The 18,444-nt window shown below is 42.6% G+C and overlaps 2 protein-coding genes and 1 long non-coding RNA gene across 8 annotated transcripts in view; 2 read left to right on the top strand and 1 right to left on the bottom strand.

Moving 5' to 3' along the window:
- The window catches only part of SWT1 (SWT1 RNA endoribonuclease homolog), a 30,993-nt gene extending 17,072 nt beyond the window's left edge, over nt 1–13,921 (top strand). For 4 of the 6 annotated variants that reach the window (XM_083446316.1, XM_083446317.1, XM_083446315.1 and 1 more), the window contains exons 13-19: nt 784–922; nt 1,960–2,105; nt 2,819–3,021; nt 4,307–4,438; nt 5,174–5,240; nt 8,808–8,872; nt 10,280–11,881. In XM_083446316.1, the coding sequence (XP_083302442.1) occupies nt 784–922; nt 1,960–2,105; nt 2,819–3,021; nt 4,307–4,438; nt 5,174–5,240; nt 8,808–8,872; nt 10,280–10,385 (858 nt within the window). In that variant the 3' untranslated portion in view covers nt 10,386–11,881. Of the gene's footprint in view, nt 1–783; nt 923–1,959; nt 2,106–2,818; nt 3,022–4,306; nt 4,439–5,173; nt 5,241–8,807; nt 8,873–10,279; nt 11,882–13,211 lie in introns of those variants that run through there. The other 2 variants (XM_083446318.1, XR_014512634.1) reach the window with 2 other exon arrangements.
- LOC310680129 overlaps nt 1–18,444 on the top strand; it is a 72,338-nt gene that overhangs the window by 47,239 nt on the left and 6,655 nt on the right. The gene's annotated exons all lie outside the window — the stretch shown is intronic.
- IVNS1ABP (influenza virus NS1A binding protein) overlaps nt 14,743–18,444 on the bottom strand; it is a 28,246-nt gene continuing 24,544 nt past the window's right edge. The window contains exons 14-15 of the mRNA XM_083446341.1: nt 17,554–17,727; nt 14,743–15,988 (exon numbers count right to left, since the gene is read on the bottom strand). Coding sequence (XP_083302467.1) covers nt 15,735–15,988; nt 17,554–17,727 — 428 coding nt within the window. The 3' untranslated portion in view covers nt 14,743–15,734. The remainder of the gene's footprint in view (nt 15,989–17,553; nt 17,728–18,444) is intronic.

The following is an 18,444-nucleotide window of genomic DNA, read 5'->3' as shown; positions in this document are numbered from 1 at the left end:
ATGGTATCAAAAGCCACCAAATGATTGAGAAGGAGAAAATATGTTAGTATACAGGAGATCACATTAATGGGTTATTGTCAGGGAAGCTGACCAGAAATCAAATATGTATCATCTTGATGCACCAGTTCTCCCATCCTTGCAGAAACTCTGTGATCAGCAATAAGGTCTGACATACAGTGGTGCCTCGCAAGACGAAATTAATTCGTTCCGCGAGTTTTTTCATTGTGTGAGTTTTTTTGTCTTGCGAAGCACCACTGCATTTAAACACTAACAACAGCGGGGAGGGGCGGGGAGAAGCAGGATAGCTGCCGCAGCCGGTACCTTGGACTCACCCGCGCGTTGTGGCCACCGCGCGACACAGCTGCTGGAGGGCGGCGGGGCTCAGGAGCGCGACTCTGGCTGCAACGCTGGCTGCTGGCGGCAACGGCTCTCTGAGGGGAGCGCGCAAGGGGGGTGGGCAGCGGCGCGAGGCAGCCGGAAGGTCGACCGTCAGCCGGAAGGTGGGAGGGAGCCGGAGGAGCGGGGAAGCGAGCGTGCGTGCGTGCAGTGACCGTCGCCATGACAGGAGAGGCAGGGCTGTTTCGTCTAGCGAAGCAAGCCCTTAGGAAAATCCGTCTTGCGAAGCACCTCAGAAAACGAAAAACCCTTTCGTCTAGCGAGTTTTTCGTCTTCCGAGGCATTCGTCTTGCGGGGTACCACTGTAACTCGTACTTCAATAAATGGAAACCTGACCCCTAAATTATATCAGAAATTAATATTTGAACTCCACCCCCCCCTTTTTAGGTAGTGTATCATCACCCTCCCTGGACATTAGCAAAGGTGTTGGAGTGCTACAAAAAACACTTTGTGGCTGTTTTTGGAATGGTTATATCAAGAAACTTTCTTTCAACCATTGAATATCTATATGAACATCTCTGTAAAGGTAAGAAAATGTTAACCCTTGAAACTATTTGAAATCCCAAAACCTGCGCCAAAGGGCATATCAGTACTGAAAACCTCAAATGTGTTTATCATGTCTTCCTCCAAGGGACCTTCAGAGCTATGATACAGGTTTCTAGCACTCCCAAATTACAAAAATATAATAGGATTCATTTGTATAAGCCATAGAACAGAAGTGCAGTCTTAAACATGTTTACTCAAAACTAAGTCTCTTGAGTTCAGTGGAGAGCAGGGGTGGCTAATCTATGCACCCAATAGTTTTTGTGCACCTATATGATGCCAAAAGTATTTTGAGGTTCCCAAAAGCACCCTGTAGTTGGTCCATTGAAAATATGTACATGTTGACCACCAGCATATTCCCTTCTGTTGTTCTGTGATGCTAGAAGGTTTTGGTGACCTCCCAAGTCATGTAGAATTGTAGTGAGTCCCTGCTAGATCCAGGATCTTCAGGAGACGTGTCTCAGTGGTAGATGGTAGCAAGATGATAGCACCCTTTGAATGCACTGCTTATCAGTTGTTGTTCCTGAATACAGTGTTGCCCCGCAAGACGAATGCCTCGCAAGAAGGAAAACCCGCTAGACGAAAGGGTTTTCTGTTTTCAGAGGTGCTTCCCAGGACGAATTTCTCTATGGGCTTGCTTCGCAAGACGAAAATGTCTTGCGATTCTTGAGGTTTTTTTCCACTCCCCACCCCCTTTTTCTAAGGCGCTAAGCTGCTAATAGCCTTTTAGCAGCTAATCCGCTAATCCCTTAAGCCTTTAATAGCCGCTAAACCGCTAATAGCGCTAATCCGCTAATAGGGTTGCTTCGCAAGACGAAAAAACCGCTAGACGAAGAGACTCACGGAACGGATTCTTTTTGTCTTGCGAGGCACCACTTTAGTTCAAATTGCAAATATACTGGGTTGTATTTGAGGATTACTTATGGTATGGTTGTATTTTGTTTCCTGTCCTCTTTCAATTTTTTCCTCATTAACATCTCCTTCTCTCTCTCTCTCTCTCTCTCTCTCTCTCTCTCTCAGCTTCTGTGGTTAAACCCTCAGCAGTGAATGAGGTGCTCCAGGAATCTAAAATGCTGTTGGAGGAGTTCAGCTCAAGATCAGAATATGATGGTATCCTTCCCAAGGCTTTAGCTCAGGTGAATAAACTGCTCAAGACGCTTGACAAGGTAAGAGCTGCTTAGTTTTGACAGAAGTCATTCTACATGCACATGCATGCATCCGATTGCAGCAGCAATGTTGCTGTTGCTTATTTATCATCATCATCATCCGGGGTTAAAAGCTACTTGTGTTAGAAAACTTCTTTTTAATGGCAACTTGAAATACACTTTCAATGTCATCTGTGGAACAGATGGTCAAAATAAATCTCAGATGTAACTTTTGAACAAAATGTGTTTGCTTTTATCCTTTTCTTGCAGGGAAATGGATAAGGGTGGGCGAGTCTGCTGGACTCTTGGGTCAGCCCCTGCCTGGGAGGAGTTGAAAGCCAGGAGTGAGGATAGGAGAAAATGCTGCTTGCTTTTTTATTGAGCTTATTATTAACTGCATTGTTATAAACCACTTGAGGTTTTTTACAGGGAAAAGCGAGATTAAAAAGTTTAGGTACCGTATTTTTCCGTGTATAAGTTTCCCCCCTAAAAAGTAATGTCAAAAATTAGGGGCCCCCTGCACTGATGTTCTTGTGAAATACTTTGGGTCAAAGTACGAAGGGTGGTATATAAATGTCTTTAAGTCAGTGAAATGATTTGAAGTAAATCTCATTTTTACAGTGGTTATATTAGTCTTAGTGTGTCATTCCTTTAAAAAATCGGGTAGCTTGCAGCTTTAGCACATCAGATCCAGTATATTTACTGCTTGATTGCTATATTTTCATAATATTCAGCCAGGTTCTGGACCAAATACTCCAGACACCCTCAAATCTACTTCAGGAACTACTGCTTGTGAACAAATGGAAGATGGAGCTTTAACCCAGCACACTCAGGATGTAGATGCGTCCTTGTCGCCTAAGCCTTTAGCCCAAGGAAACAGGCATGTGGAAATCTGGTCTGTCCTTGAAAGCGTCTGGAACACAATAAACCTATTCAGGTAATAAAAGCTGAAAGAGAGTGTTCTTCTTGAAATCAAGGTTGTCTTATTTTAGGCAAAATGTAAAGCATCCTAGGGTTAGTGCAGATGTGCTTGTATGCTGCTTGATGACTGGCAGCCAAATTTGTGAATTTACTCCACTGTCCAGAAAATGAAGAGAAGAGATTATTTGGAAGTTCAGCTATGGCTCCTTCATATATGCATGTCGTCATCTGATACAGTCACTGCAAATACATGTGTGCACAAGCCCTTAATGAAAACTGTAAAAACATAGTTTGTGAAGTGGGCTTCAGTCTACCACAAGGTTGGATGGCAAAAAGTTTTTTTAAAAAATATTGAACCTGTAAGGCTTTAATTTCTTTTTGGATCTGCAAATTCTTTGGGTTTCCTCTAAGCTTCTTCTCTTTGTCTTTCAGTTGTTCCATAATTTTGTCTTTTGTCTCATTCTGTGACTTTCTCCTAATTGCATTTTGTTGTATCAGAAACCCTCTCATTACTGCTTTGCCTCCCAAATCACCCTTATCTCCATTCCTTGAGTCATATTAAGTTCAAAATAATCCTTTAGGGTTTTTTGGTCCTTATTTACAATTGATGAATTTCTCAACAAATCGTCATTCATTCGCCATCTAAAGGAACCCTGAACAAACATTTTCAAGTCCATAGAAACTGCATTATGATCCGAGCAGGTTTTAGGGCAAATTTCCGTTTTTGCCACTTTAGGAACCAAGTCTCTGGATATCCATATAGAGTCTATTTGCGAAAATACTTGGTTTGCATCTGAAAAAAAGTGAAGTCTCTTTCCATTGGGTTTCTAATTCTCCATATATCTGACAGATCAAATTTTTCAGTTAGATCAAAGAAGGTCTTCGGTAGTCTGCCAGAGTTCATAACTTTTGATTTTTAAAAAAAGTTAGTGCAAACTGGAGGATGGCAATGCATGCATCTGAAGGAGAATTTTAAACAGCTCAGTAGTTGTTTAAAAACTTCTGCAATGGAAACCTAATGCAAAAGATTGTGTGTCTTTCTGAGGAAATAGTCCTATTTTCACAGCAGCTATACCCTTGTTCACTATGAATTTATGAATCGGATTAGACAGAATGCCTTTGCTTCAGTGAGCTCTTTTGAAAAAGAATCCGAATACATGCAATAGGATTTCCTGCCTCTGATTCTGTCTGTCTGGGTTTTTTTCCTCTCTCTTTCCATCCTTGCCTCCCCACCCCATTCCTGTCTAGGACAATAGGTAGTTCATTGCCTGTTTTAAAATTCATTCTTTTATTTTTCTTAGTCTAGAACTTTTCCAGAAGCTGGACCTCAATACGGCTACCACCACGCAGAATATGGACTCGTTCAAAGATGCTTTCGTCGGTCTGCAGAAGTTAATGGCGGCAGTGAACGAAATCCTAGCAGGAATTCGGCAGTAAGTTTATGTGAGCTGAATGGAGTGCAGGTGACTCCCACTTACGTGGGGGGTTACGTCCCCAGATAACCGTGAAATTGTGAATACTGGGGAACACCATCTAAAAACCTGTGAAAAACCCTCTAAACGTCTGCAAACCCTTGAAAAACTTTTAAAAACCATGAGCACTTACAAGCCATCTCCCCCCCCCCCCATTCTTTTCCTAACATTTTTGCAGTTTTTGTGCTCTTTTCCAGGTTGTTTTTGCCCTTGAAATTGAAATATTTATTTATTTATTTCCCGGCACTGCGGGTGTACACGGTTGCACACAAGTCAAAAGTGCATAAGTGAGAAATTGCCTGTATGTTACTCTGATGTGTAATCTCATGTCTTCACAGCTGTTTGTTGGAGCCACTGTGTTGAAATAAGTTTCTTGGTACTTTCAGCTTGTGATTACCGTATTTTTTGCCCTATAGGACGCACCTTTTCCCCTCCAAAAATGAAGGGGAAGTGTGTGTGCGTCCTGTGGGGCGAATGCAGGCTTTCGCTGAAGCCTGGAGAGCGAGAGGGGGCGGTGCGCACCAACCCCTCTCACTCTCCAGGCTTCAGGAAGCTATCTGCAAGCCTTGGGAGCCCGTGGAAGTTCCTGCCGGTCTCCTGCGGTATAAGCAATGATGTGAACTTCTTGTGTCATTGGGTCACCCATGTTTAAAATCCTTTAATGAGTTTTCCACTGTTTGTACTTATCTTTTTCAGGGTTTTAGTGCCAAACAGTAGCTTTCAAGATGTCTGGGCTCTCTATAGCTTTTTAACTAATAATAAGGTAGGTTTTATTTCCCCTTTAAAGCATTTTGTAGGTGTTACGAGTACTTTATGTTGACCCCAAACTCCGAAATTTTGTGTGCAGATAGTCCAGGGCAGACTGATTACTGGGCTAGTCTAATAATTTCTTCCTTGAAAGGGGAAACATGAAGGTGTCCCCCAAATGCTTAAGGTATTGTCACACGATTTGGGACGCAAAATCCTTGTAAGTTTACTTTGTGACCATAGCTCACATCACATCAACCTGTAGAGCTGTCTAAATCAAGTCAGCTCCTATGGGGATGGCGGATTAAACTGGCAGCCGAGAAAAATATCCCTCCACATTCTTCAGACAACTTTCACGTCATCTGACAAGGACTGTTGCCTCTCCAAAGAGGTCAGTTGAGCCTGCTGCTGCTTCACATACATTGGTCAGCCAGCCTGGAAGCAGGGTGGATTTGCTCCCTGCAAGTCTAGAAACATGTTTCTGGCTGCCTCTGCATTTACACATTCCAGTATATATTGTTAGTCCGTAATAACCGTAAGTCAAGCAACTCGTTCTTATTTCTGGATACTCACAGAGCTTTCTAAAGCCAATAATAAACCTGAGAGTTGTTGCTAACCAGAAAGGAGAGTTCTGCACTGTGGCTCTTTTCTTTGCCACTCTGTAATGTTGGAAGACCAAGGTCACATGGGACTACTTCTTATGTGTCCTCAGACACCCAGTGTTTACTGAGCAGCATAGGAAGAAACCACTATAGAATCATTGGGCCAGCTCACACAGCCCACAGTGGTGCAGCACATTCCCAGAAACCATCACTTGGAGCTGCTGGCTGTTTGAACCAGCCTACTATTTTAGCAGTGGGACGCGGGTGGCGCTGTGGGTAAAACCTCAGCGCCTAGGACTTGCCGATTGCATGGTCGGCGGTTCGAATCCCCGCGGTGGGGTGCGCTCCCGCCGTTCAGTCCCAGCGCCTGCCCACCTAGCAGTTCGAAAGCACCCCTGGGTGCAAGTAGATAAATAGGGACCTCTTACCAGCGGGAAGGTAAACGACGTTCCGTGTGCTGCGCTGGCTCGCCAGATGCAGCTTGTCACGCTGGCCACGTGACCCAGAAGTGTCTGCGGACAGCGCTGGTTCCCGGCCTCTAGAGTGAGATGAGCGCACAACCCTAGAGTCTGGCAAGACTGGCCCGTACGGGCAGGGGTACCTTTACCTTTACCTTACTATTTTAGCAGCCAACAAACCTGAGATGGAACTTCCAAGTTCAGATTGAGAGCAAAGTGCTCTGTTAGTAGAACTTAATGCCACCTGGATACTATGGCAGCCAGTGAGCTGGTTTGCTAAGGGGAAGCAGCCAGTGCCATGGGGACATGTTGAAGGGCACCCCTTCCCACCTCTTACCTTTTGCTGTGTGAAGGTGGAGGTGGCAGAAATCGGCGCCATGTGCAGTTGCTGAGTATGGACGATTGTCCTGGCAAAGGTATTGGCTGAGAACCTTGAAATATTGGATCTTCTTGCGTTATAGAGCCCTATCTCCCAACTCTCTCCTTTACGACTTCTTAAGTGATAATGTAATTTACAATTTATCATCGATTTGTAGGGGGAAATTGAACTCAGTAGGGCTTCATCTAATTGACTTTGAAAATTCTCACCCCAAAGATACTTGGGAAATTATCAGGAAGAATCTTACAGGAAAAAGTGTTCTCTCCACTCTTGAGGTTGCAAAGCACAGCACTTGCTCTCCTCTCTATTTAAATCTCCATTTCTGCAGAGATTTTCAAAAGGGTTACATGACAAATCTAAAGAATCATGAACTGTGCAGGCTGTTTATGTTAGCCAGATTTAATATGTTTCCCTCGATGATAGTAAGAGGAAGATATTTAGCTCTCCCAGAAGCAGAGCGTCTCTGCAAATGTGGTAGGCAGGAACCTGATATTTTAGAGCATATTTTCCTTTCTTGGGATTTTGGCATTTATGCCAGAAGACAATTGTTAGAGGCCTTACAACCGGCAACAGTTCAGGACCTGCTCTCGGACAGGAATGATCAAATTACTCTAATAGTGGCTAAATTTTTGAGTGCTGTCCATGTGGAAAGACTGGGCCATTATAGAGAGATTTAGTGGTTCTTGATTAGTCGGTGATGTGGTAGTGTTATACTGTATTATTTATGCAAATTGTTATGCCGAATTCGTATTTTCCACAATCTGTATATGGTGTTTGTTTTAAAATGTGTGGTTTACTATGCCTAATAAAGAATTGATTGGTATTGGCTGCTGATGTTGTCATGGGTGACCCTCCACTCAGCAGCTGGGCTTTTGCTTGGCACCCAATGCTATGCTTACCCCTTCTTTTTATGGTAAAGAGAAATAAGAGTGGAAAGGTTCTTCCATGGCCACTCATAGTTTTGCTTAGCAGACTCTCTCACTGGCATGAACAACCAACGCAACAGGATGCATTTATGTTGTCCATAACATAGCTTTGTATTAGAAGTTGTTTCCTTTTAGAGGTCTAGTGTAGTTCCATGATTTCAGTGATTCAGTTCACCAAGACAGAAGCACATTTTCATTTGAGTCAAGCAAGGGAGACTTCCATTTCCAAGGTGGTTGATATTTCACTGCCTGATTAATCATTGCATGCTGTTCCCCAGAGACTGAACCAGAACTGTAACCATAGAAAAGTAGCTTAGAGCCTCTTAGGAATATGTGAGAACACCACATCTTTCCTCTTGGCTGGTTTTTCTCTAAACTTCTTTACAGCTTCGTTCTAGAGTGAATTTGACATCACCACATTTCTGAATACGCAGCTGCATTTGCTGCCTGAGTCCACAGTTATTAAGCCACAGGAAAACACCATATATTTTCTTTCTTGTTTCATATTGATTGATTGGTTAGAGCTAGGATAAAGAGATATAATTCAAGGCAGCTTCTTATGAGTAAGGTGACCAAAACATTTGCAGGAGAAAACAAATGCAGACTGCCTAGTTATTAGTCGGCCACCAAATTTCAGCTTTGTGGTATGGAATGCAGTTAATGCAATTGGGCAAAGAACCTCACCAACAGACTTTGCTAGCCTTTAAATTATGGGAATATAGACTCTGCAGAGATTAATAGAAGTTTGCTTTGGAAGAGACGCCTTGTGTGTATTGAACTAATGGCTGTCTGCTGTGCTGGTCTGCATCAATAAGTATATCTTTCAGCTGCCATTTCTTTCACCCATGAGCTTGTTTCCCTTTCTCTAGTCAATCATAAATGGCATTGATTGGTACCATACTGCTCAATAAGTGCTCTAGAGTGATGGGCCAGCATCTCATATCCTGTAAAGTAGACTGCCAGCAAATTATTTTGCCGAAGATGCCACTTTTTTCACACTTGTTTTGCACACCAGGCTGGCAAAGTGCAGGGACTGTGGCTTGACTTGGCAAAGGGGCTAGGTGACAACTCTTGTTTTAAGGACTTTAATAAAAAGATAATCTGAAGCAGTCCTTAGTTCTTTTACAGCGATGAATAATTTCTAACAGGTAATATCCACATTTCATGACTGGCGAGTCTTCCTAGACATTTCAGTGTGTTTTTCCCCCTCCTTCATAGATGCACAATAACACGAAATTTACTGCTGAGGAACTTTATGACTGCATTTCCCAAGAGGTATACAGGTAAGCTACTTTTTATACATCTGTAATTACTGGCCACAATCCTTTTTCACTTGTTTTTTCATTATGTTCGAAAACATATTCTATGTGGCAGCGTCCCCTCTTCCTTTCAGAACAGAGTAATTTTAGTTTGCAAAATAGTGATACTGTATTGGGATCTCTTGACAGCGGCAGTATGAATCCTATCTTCAGTATACCTGTGTACTTAACAGCGTAAATGTAGAAAACATAATCTGAAACAGATGTTTTAAGATCTTTCAATGAAACATACCTTGTGTTGAACCTTGCTTTTTATCCTGTAATCAAGCAATGTTAGGATATTTGAAAGAGGGCATAATTAAGGCATTAGTGTTCACGTTCTTATATGCTGCCTTTATGTTCCCTGTGGTTTTTCAAAGAGACAGTCTTGTTAAGTTGTGTTATCAAACAGTCTTGATTGCTTTCGAAGATCATAATTTGCATTAGCATCAAACAAAAAGCAGTTGTTGTTTTCTTTTCAGCACAGCTGCAGAATGTTTGGATGCTAATAAATGCAAAACGGGGGGAAACAATACAATTGTAACCTGAGCAAAACATAGACATTAGGGAGAATACTTATGTAAACCAAAGCCTTTATGCTTCTGTGTGTCTCCAATTAAATTATTGTATAGAAATAAAATCATGCAGCTTATTAACATGGCCTTGATTGGCAGAACTGTCCTGTTTCATCTAATTCAGGACAATAAAATGTCATGTGTTATTAGTTGCCAGTACTTTATACGTTACAATTAAAAGAAAACAAAACACAAGGGATAAAAATTAGGAATTGAAGTGTAATAAACTGAGTTGCACATTGAAAAGAGAGCACCAAGGCTTGATTAAAATAAAGCCAGTAAGTAAAAGTATCTCCCTTAGTAAGGAATTCCAGAGCCTGGGTGCAGCCACCAAAAAGACACTCCTTCCTCCTCACCAGCTGTGCTGCGGAAATTGAAAATGCAGAGGAGAGACTGTCCTAATTTCAATATATGGGGCAGACTCGGGTAGGCGAAGACTACCTTTCAAGTAGTCTGGTCTTCAGCAGTTTTGGGTTTTGAAAGCCATAACCAGCACTCTTATGAATTGGACCCAGAAATGAGCTGGAAGCCAATACTGTGGACGCTCGGGTTGCGATGCATGTTGCGATTTGGCACTTCTGCGCATGTGCGACTGCCGAAACCCGAAAGTAACCCGTTCCAGTACTTCCAGGTTTCGGCAGGTCCGTAACCCGAAAAACACAACCTGAAGCATCTGTAACCCGAGGTATGACTGAACTGCCATTGTAACAAAGCAGTTGAAAAGTTGTTAAAAGGTAATAAGTGATCGCATTGGGACAGGTTTTAGTAATTAAATCTATGCGTTTCCTTCTCTCATCCCCCCCCCCCCCTTCTCCAGGGACCGTTTATCGGTTGGATGCTGCCAACTAGCTCAACTGGACAACAATATTAAACAGTGCTATGAATCTGTCTGTCTGGAGATAAAGAACAGGGGTTGGCTCTAATTGTGCAGCTTTTGAATTGTAGAGTTGGAAGGGACCCTGCGGGTCATCTAGCCCAACCCCCTGCAGCGAAGGAACACGTCAGTTTGATGGCCCAGCCAAAGATGGACCTTAGAGCAGTGTTACTAAATGGCATTATTTGCGCTCTCGGCAGCTATGCTTAAGGTCCCAAACTATACGTTACATTAATTGTGTAGTTTGGTGCTGTTCTTCCCCACCCACCCCTTATCTATATAGCAGCTGCTGAGGGGAGGGGGGTGAAGGTTAGGATTGGGACCCACAGCAGGGGTGTGTGTGGATTTTTAACATCTCCCTAAAGCTCATATTTGTATTAGGTATTGGTGCCAGCAGAGTGAGGGAGACAGTTTAGTCATGATAACTCAGCACAATACTTTTACAAATTCTGGACTGTAGTGTGGGGGTAAAGAGCGAACCCCCTTTTCCCCCAATCCTGATTTTTCCGTACATTAAAAAAACCAAAAACCAACTTGCAAGGCCCAAATGGTTGTTAAGATAACACGCAGTTTATCTAAAGAAATAGTAGTAGAAAAAAGAGAGTCCACATCGCAGTGACGATAGCTTACCTCAGCAGAGATCCTGCCAACACAGTGGTCTCAACAGTCACGACCTCTCTTCCAACGAGGCCCCCACATCACTTAGGTATATAAGGCACCAATTAGCAATTGCGGAAATCATTTAAACCCCCTCTGAGCTCCCTCTCAAACACAAAGCATAGCCCTACCCCACGAACCACTTTTGACAGATGAGTGGGATCACTCGCCTGTGAATCACCTGATTGGTGCTCACAGCAAGCCCCGCTTTGGGCGTGGATCGACTGCGCCAGCGAGGCTCACTTGTAAGCACCGATCAGCTGCTGGGCGCCGACAAGCCTTGCTTACCAAGGAGCAATTAGGAGCACACACTAAGGCTCCCAGTTGTTCCTTTGCAACCATGTAATTCCTCCCCCCCCCCCCCCCCGATGCAGCATCTGACATCCGGTGAAGGGTAGGGGGGATGTGGTTTGAGGAAAGCAGACTGGTGGGTCAGAGGTCCTAACACAGTAGGTGATTAGGCCAGAAGCCGGCTAGGCCCACATGCAGGATTTCAAATCCTCCAGCAATCCTGAGCAAGGGCAATAGCAGTAGCACAGCAGCATTTTTGCTGGTGCAAAAGCAAAGGTAATTCATTGGTGGAGTGGCAGAGGCAGAGTCACAGACTCCTAGGAGAGAAGGCTTGGAAGAAACCCACCAAAGGAAGCCCACATTCTCAGTCCAATGGGAGGGATACAACCAGAGAGGATTTGTCTCCAGCTACTCTCTAGAACAAGGACCTGTGATCAACTTTGGAAAATTTGGCTGGGGCTGATTGGCACTGTAGTCCAAAACATCTAGTGGGCACCAGTTTGGTGAAGAATGTCCTATATCTTCATCCCATTATTGAATTTCTGGCATTTCATCCTTTCTAGCCTCTCTTAATTAAAACAATATTTTTTCACTTTACTGTATTCTTCCCTATTGTTTACTTCTTGTCCTCTTCACTGTCTTCTCCCTCCCCTCTTTCCTGCTCAGCCATGGGTCCTGGCAGGAGAGGCCATTACGTGGGAGACAGAATAGAAGCAAGGCTAAAATCTCACTGTCTTGTGTGAGGTGTGTATCAGTGCCTTGAGCACAGCTGCCGTACCTTGATGACTACAGTGGGTCCGAAAGGAAGCTTTCCCCAGAAGTACTACGCAATGAAATTTGGAGATCCAGTCAACCGTCTCTGCCCCCCCCCCCCGAGTGGATGCTCCTAGAGGCAATTGGTGAAGAGAAATGTAGCTTGGGATTTGCTCACGTAGTATGATTGGCAAACTGGTATTGCCAAGGTGGAAGGGGCTCATCGGGGCAGGGACCATTTTGAACTGGTTTGATGACCGCTTGCCACCAGACGGCGCTCTGCGTTGCACTTTTGAAGCAAAATTGAGCGTCATTGTTTATTTGTTTATTGTATTTGTGTTACCCCCCCCCATACTTTATGCCATAGCTTACGCCTGCCCCCACCAGCTCTTAGCAGATTCTGCCTGTGGAAACATTCGCCTCACTGTTATGCCAAAGTACCCAGAAACAAGAGCAAAAAAATGGCTTGTCATTCTAAAACCATTGAGCAAGGTTGTGAAAGCAATGTGGACCTCCCACCCTTCTCCTGACACACGGCATGCTTCTAATTCCTCCGAGGAATATGATGGGGACTCGCCCATCCCCCAGGACATCGCTACAGACAAAAGTTCCAGATAGGATGTCTTTCCTTCTCAAAGAAAGAAGATGAGAAGTCGAGAGACGCCATTTGCAGTAAGTAACGAATGTTCCCATTTTTCTGCTTTACGCTGGCCTAGTCATGGCAGCACAGGACTTGTGAACTGTTAAAGTGTATTGCGAGTTCCCTATGCTGGCACAATATGGAACTACCTTGGCAAACTTGACTTTCACCCAGTCAATTTAACTCAAGGCTACGATTGCAATCCTATGCATATTTGTTTGGGAGTTAAGTGCAAGTAAATGGATGATTTACTTTTGAGTGAAGGAACCTAGGATTGCATCGTACAGCTTCATTTGTTTAGAAGGATACTACACAAGCATTTTTGCGTCGCTGCCTGTTTTGGAAGGCTTGCCTTGAAGAATTTGCTCAAATAATTTCTGCAAGCGGCTGTTTTGTTAAACAAAAGGCGGCACAAGGTGCGTTCAGTCTTTCTCCATACTGGCACATGGAGGAGGGAGCAGGACCACAACCCCCGTGATTGTGCAAATGCAATTTTGTGAGTGCAGCGATGGGCAAAAGATTCCTGCATTGCAGGGGGTTGGACTAGATGACCCTCGTGGGCCCGTCCATCTCTACAAGTCAATTATGGCTAGATGCAAACAGTAAAAGGCTAATTTTGGGGCTGATATCTGTGACTTTGAGGGGCCAGGAGCAAGCAGCAGACCAGAGACCTAGAGAAGTCTCACTAAACTGAAGGGATTTCACTAATTGTATAAAGATACTGACTGTGGCTATGCACATTTTGGGGTTCAGAAGAATATAGTGTTATATTCAATGACACATGGAACCACCGTTTTTGTTTTGCTTCTAATTGATTATGGATAAGCAGTGTCTCAGCTGCAGTCAATGTGTGCAAGCTACTGCAGAGGAGAGTTTTTTTTAATTTATTGTCAATAAATACTGTATTTTGTCTTATCTACCTGTGCTGGTCACATGGTTAGTTTCTGCTGAATGTTGGCAAATGAAAACAGGGACTTTGGGGGGAAAATGGAATATGTCTTGAAGTGAGAGCCAAAATTAGTGGTTTTATATTATGTCCAACGCTCATATAAATTAGCAATATTCTCACATACCTAAAGCTTATTTTTTCAGCTCAGTTTATAGCTGTTACCTAAACAGCAGCCAACTTTTCATTGTATTGAAATAAATTTTGATATTATTTATATTCTGAAATTATTCTTTTTAAAAATTGTTAAGATATTAAAAATTTGAGCTATTCTTTTATTAAATAGCAGTTCTCTGCTTAATTGTCTTCTTTGATACCTGTACATTTGTTGGTCAACTAAACTGGGGGTTGCAAAGCTTTTTGGACAGTTTGAATTTTGAGGGAGTACTGGGGACACCAGTCACTAAATGGCTGCCATAGGATATGGCATAATTCAGAATTAGAGAAAGTACAATCATGGTGAAGTGTTTCCCATAATTGGTATTTTCAAGCTAGGAAAGGCTTCAACCAGAATTTTTGCCTGCCGTAGAGCTGTTAAGAGCACATAAACTCTGCTCTCATGCAAAGTCTGCTATCCTGTACTCTTTTTAAAAACAAAAAAACGTGACTCGGTCTTTGGTTTCTACACCCTAAAAAGTGTTCTGCTTCCTTCATAAAGTCCAGGGAAAGCCCACCCTGCTTTTTGGTGTACTTTCTAAATTGTGTTAATTTTCTAAAAGATGGGAGTATAAATCCATAGAATAATCTTGAGTGGTTTATGTATTCTTAGATGTTTATTTATATTTAGCCAGGAGGAGCTTAATTTTTGGCACTGCTAGCATTGGAGAAGTGTAATAATCTAGGAACAACATAAATCAATAATCCTGCAAAGTTAAATATGTACAGGCACCGAACAGAAAGAATCTCATTTTTCTTTTCCTGGTGAAGCTGACAACCAGTTTTCTCCTGCAAAATGAACTAAGGTTAGATACGTCCTGGTTTGATTCTTGTCCCAATGAGGGGGGAACTACATGCATATATTTGTTAAGCTGAAAAATGATGATAGGGATGTCCCTATCAAGAGTACTGGGCAAACTAGACCATTAGGAGAAAACACGATGCAAGGATACTAAACAGCCATTGTTAAACAAATGAAGCACAGTTTTTAATTATAGCATGTTTTTTAGGTTGCAGTAGAAAGATACAAACTTATACAATAATTTTCAGATAGGTAACTTTGCTAACACACCACACAAGTTTAGCATTTTGCAGCTTTGCATGTTTATTACAACTGCTTAACCTAACAACCATACAGAAAAAGCACCCTCTCTAAATCAGTTGAATTTCAGAACCAGATTCCCCGCCCCCCCCCCCTTCCTTACACTATGGCCACGTTCAGAAACTCCACTCAAAGGCAATGAAAATCAATATTGCATACTTGGATTTCATACAATGTAGCAGGAAAACAAAAATGAAAGGCTCTCACACATGAAGAAACGACATGTTTCACTTCAGTTTGTGAACTTTTTGAGATTTTACTCACTTTTTTTTGTTCCAATGTATTATTTCATGTCACTTCAGAATATAACAACTGGCTATGACTATATTTATATATAAAAAGTTATAAAAGGCAGTCAAATTGGCAGGTGTGTCAGCTTTCTTTTATATAAAGCCAAAATCTATTTAAATAAGGCTTATTAGATTTCCCCGGTTAAGATTAAACAAAAAAAAAAACCTCGAACAAGCCCTAAAAAGCATTGCTCACATTGAAGACTCACTAGATTTCCTGCCGGTACCAGAAACAAATTCTAAGGTTAAAGTATTTGTGTGTGCAAATTGGCAAAACAAACATTGGGGGAAGCTCTTGAAATGACATGCCATCAGCTTTCATTCTAATTCTCTCAGAATTATCAACTTCCAGCCTAAAGTAACAAATCCTAAAACAAAGAACACCCTGCACGTCTTCTAAAATAAAAATATGTACAGCATATTAATAGTATGCAATATGCAAAAAGCTTTTGTGTTGCTGATGGCAACTTAACACCCCCCCCCCCGCCCCCTATTCACATGTGTACCTCTACTGACAATTACATCACTAAGCCTGTTAGTTTTAAAGACACTCCTCCTGTCCGTCAGAATTTGTAGATCTTTGTGTATGGGCTCCACTCATTTGACTCTGGGTTGTAGACTTCGACCGTGTTCAGAAATTCATTGCCATCAAAGCCACCCACTGCATAGATGGTGTTGGCCACGGTTGCAAAACCGGCATTGCTTCTTGGGATGGTCATGCTGCCCATCATCTTCCACTCGTTCTTGGCAGGGTCATACATCTCCACGCAGCTGACAGCACGCGAACCATCGAAGCCGCCACCGACGAAGAGTTTTCCTGTAGGGTGGATAGCAGTCAATCTTCAGTAAAGTGTAGGGGGGAAAACCATGTTCCGGGCACAAAAGCTATACCTGAAAGGTTAACTGCGTACTGAGCAAGGTTAAACATACTGCTTGAGCTTTCAAAAAATTAATGAATTATGATCCGAGACCAGGGAGAAGAGTCGATGGAAGAAGATTGGAAAAAAATTAAAGTATATTTACAGAAATATTGCAAAATTAATGAATGTTAGAAGAATACTGGAATGAAGTTACATGGTTTTAGCAGAAGTGTTATTAAGAATTATATGAATATTAATTGTTAATGTGCTAAAGTGGAAAATTTAAAGTTAAACTGTGTTAGGATAAATTATAGAACAAAAATTGAGAAAGAGGGAAAGGATTTGTTGAACTAGCTAATTTGAACTAGAATACAAAAAAGGGAGGTGCGAGGAAGTCGAGGAAACAAGCATATGAAAGATAATGAAATGAAAATTGGATGTGTTTTTAAATGTTTTAATTTCTTCTTCTTGTTTTGTGGTATTGTTTTTTATTTTTATTTTTGATGTATTGTTTGTTAAACTTTCATTGTTTCTTTTTCTCTTTGTTCCTTTTCTTTTTGTAACTATTAAACATTTAATAAATATCATTTTAGAGAAACAACAACAAAAAATTAATGAATTATGATGGCAATAAAATTCTACTTCAACACTTTCCAGCTCTTCTGAATACAGTGGTACCTCTGGTTACGAAAACTTTGGGATGCGTAAGCGGCAAACGCGGAAGTATTTTTCCGGGTTTTTGCCATGCACACATGCGCAGAAGCACTCTACTGCTGCATGCGCAGAAGCAGTCTCTCCGGTTGCAAAAACCTTGGGATCTGGCCAGACCTCCGGAACGGATTCCGTCCGCAACCAGAGGTGGCACTGTACCTCCATAACGCTCAGCCGGGTTTTTTGTACATACTGGACTTGGTGGTGAACCGGAAAGTTACGTTTTTATTATACAGTGGTGCCTCGCAAGACGAAATTAATTCGTTCTGCGAGTTTTTTCGTTCTACGAGTTTTTTCGTCTTGCGAAGCACCTATGTGTATTGACGGTTTCCCATAGGAATGCATTGGCGGTTTTTTAAAAAGCGCAAGACGTTCCGTCTTGCGAAGCAAGCCCATAGGGAAATCCGTCTTGCGAAGCAACTCAGAAAACGAAAAACTCTCTCATCTTGCGAGGTACCACTGTATTCTGTCCTGATGTAGATTTTGACATTATGAAAAGTGGTATCTACTTTTTGAGAAGTAGTTCTAGTAAATAACTTTGCATTTGTTACTATACGGCCTATTACGTTTACGAGTGTTTTTAATTGGATTTGCATAATATAGGCATTCTGGTGGTTTATGGTTCACAATCAGTCTCTAGACATCTTCAGCCAGTATAATGGGCTTGCAAACATCGAGTGAGCCATTACCCCTATTGCTCTGTCATGTATTCTGATTTGCTGTGCCCCATTTCTTGGCCACAAGGTCTATATCCTCCCCCCACCAAAAGGGGGTTACTCTGAATTGCGGAGCTCCACTCACACAAACTTACCATCCAGTACGGCAACACCTGCGCCACGCCTAGCCACGTTCATCGGTGCAATCAGGGTCCAGGTATTGTTTTCTGGGTTGTAACGCTCCACGCTGTTAAGGCAGTTCCAAGATTCGGCTCCTCCGATGATGTACAAATGTCCACCGAGCTCACATACAGCAGACTGGTGTCTTCCTATAAATGAAAAGCCAACAGAAGATTGCAAATCAGGGGGAGGGGGTTTTAAGCTGCGCTCTAATGACAGAAGCATCACAAAAACTGTAGGGGACATTTTTCACGCCAGCCAAGAGTCAACTGCCAGTAAGTCAGTCTAAAAGGTCTCAGAAAGCGATTCCACTTGTTGCCACTCTCACTGCGAAAAACAACAATCCTCAATACTAAATTCTGCTGCAGCAACGGATGCAGCTTCTCTCTCAAAATCACAGAATTATAGAGATAGAAGGGACCACAAGGGTCATCTAGTCCAACCCCTTGCAATGCAGGAATCTTTTGCCCAACACGGGGCTCGAACCCACAACCCTGAGATTAATGAGTCTCATGCTCTACCAACTGTCAGGGGGTTGATTCTCACCCAATTTCATTTAAAAACTAGCAGTAGCAGACCTCTAACAGTGGCACACTGCAGCTGAAGCTGCCCTAAGAAATTTCTGTCTCCTAAAAAGCTTGAATTCTTAAAGCCATCCCAACCTCTGAAGGTTAAAGGGAAAGGGAAAGGACCCCTGGACCGTTAAGTCCAGTCAAAGGCGACTATGGGGTTGCGGCACTCATCTTGCTTTCAGGCTGAGGGAGCCGGCGTTTGTCCACAGACAGCTTTCCAGGTCATGTGGTCAGCAGGACTAAACCACTTCTGGCGCAATGGAACACCGTGACGGAAACCAGAGCGCACGGAAA

The sequence above is a fragment of the Podarcis tiliguerta genome (assembly GCF_965153285.1).
Source record: "Podarcis tiliguerta genome assembly, chromosome: 6".
Lineage (NCBI taxonomy): Eukaryota > Metazoa > Chordata > Lepidosauria > Squamata > Lacertidae > Podarcis > Podarcis tiliguerta.
This window is presented reverse-complemented; position numbering and strand designations above follow the sequence as displayed.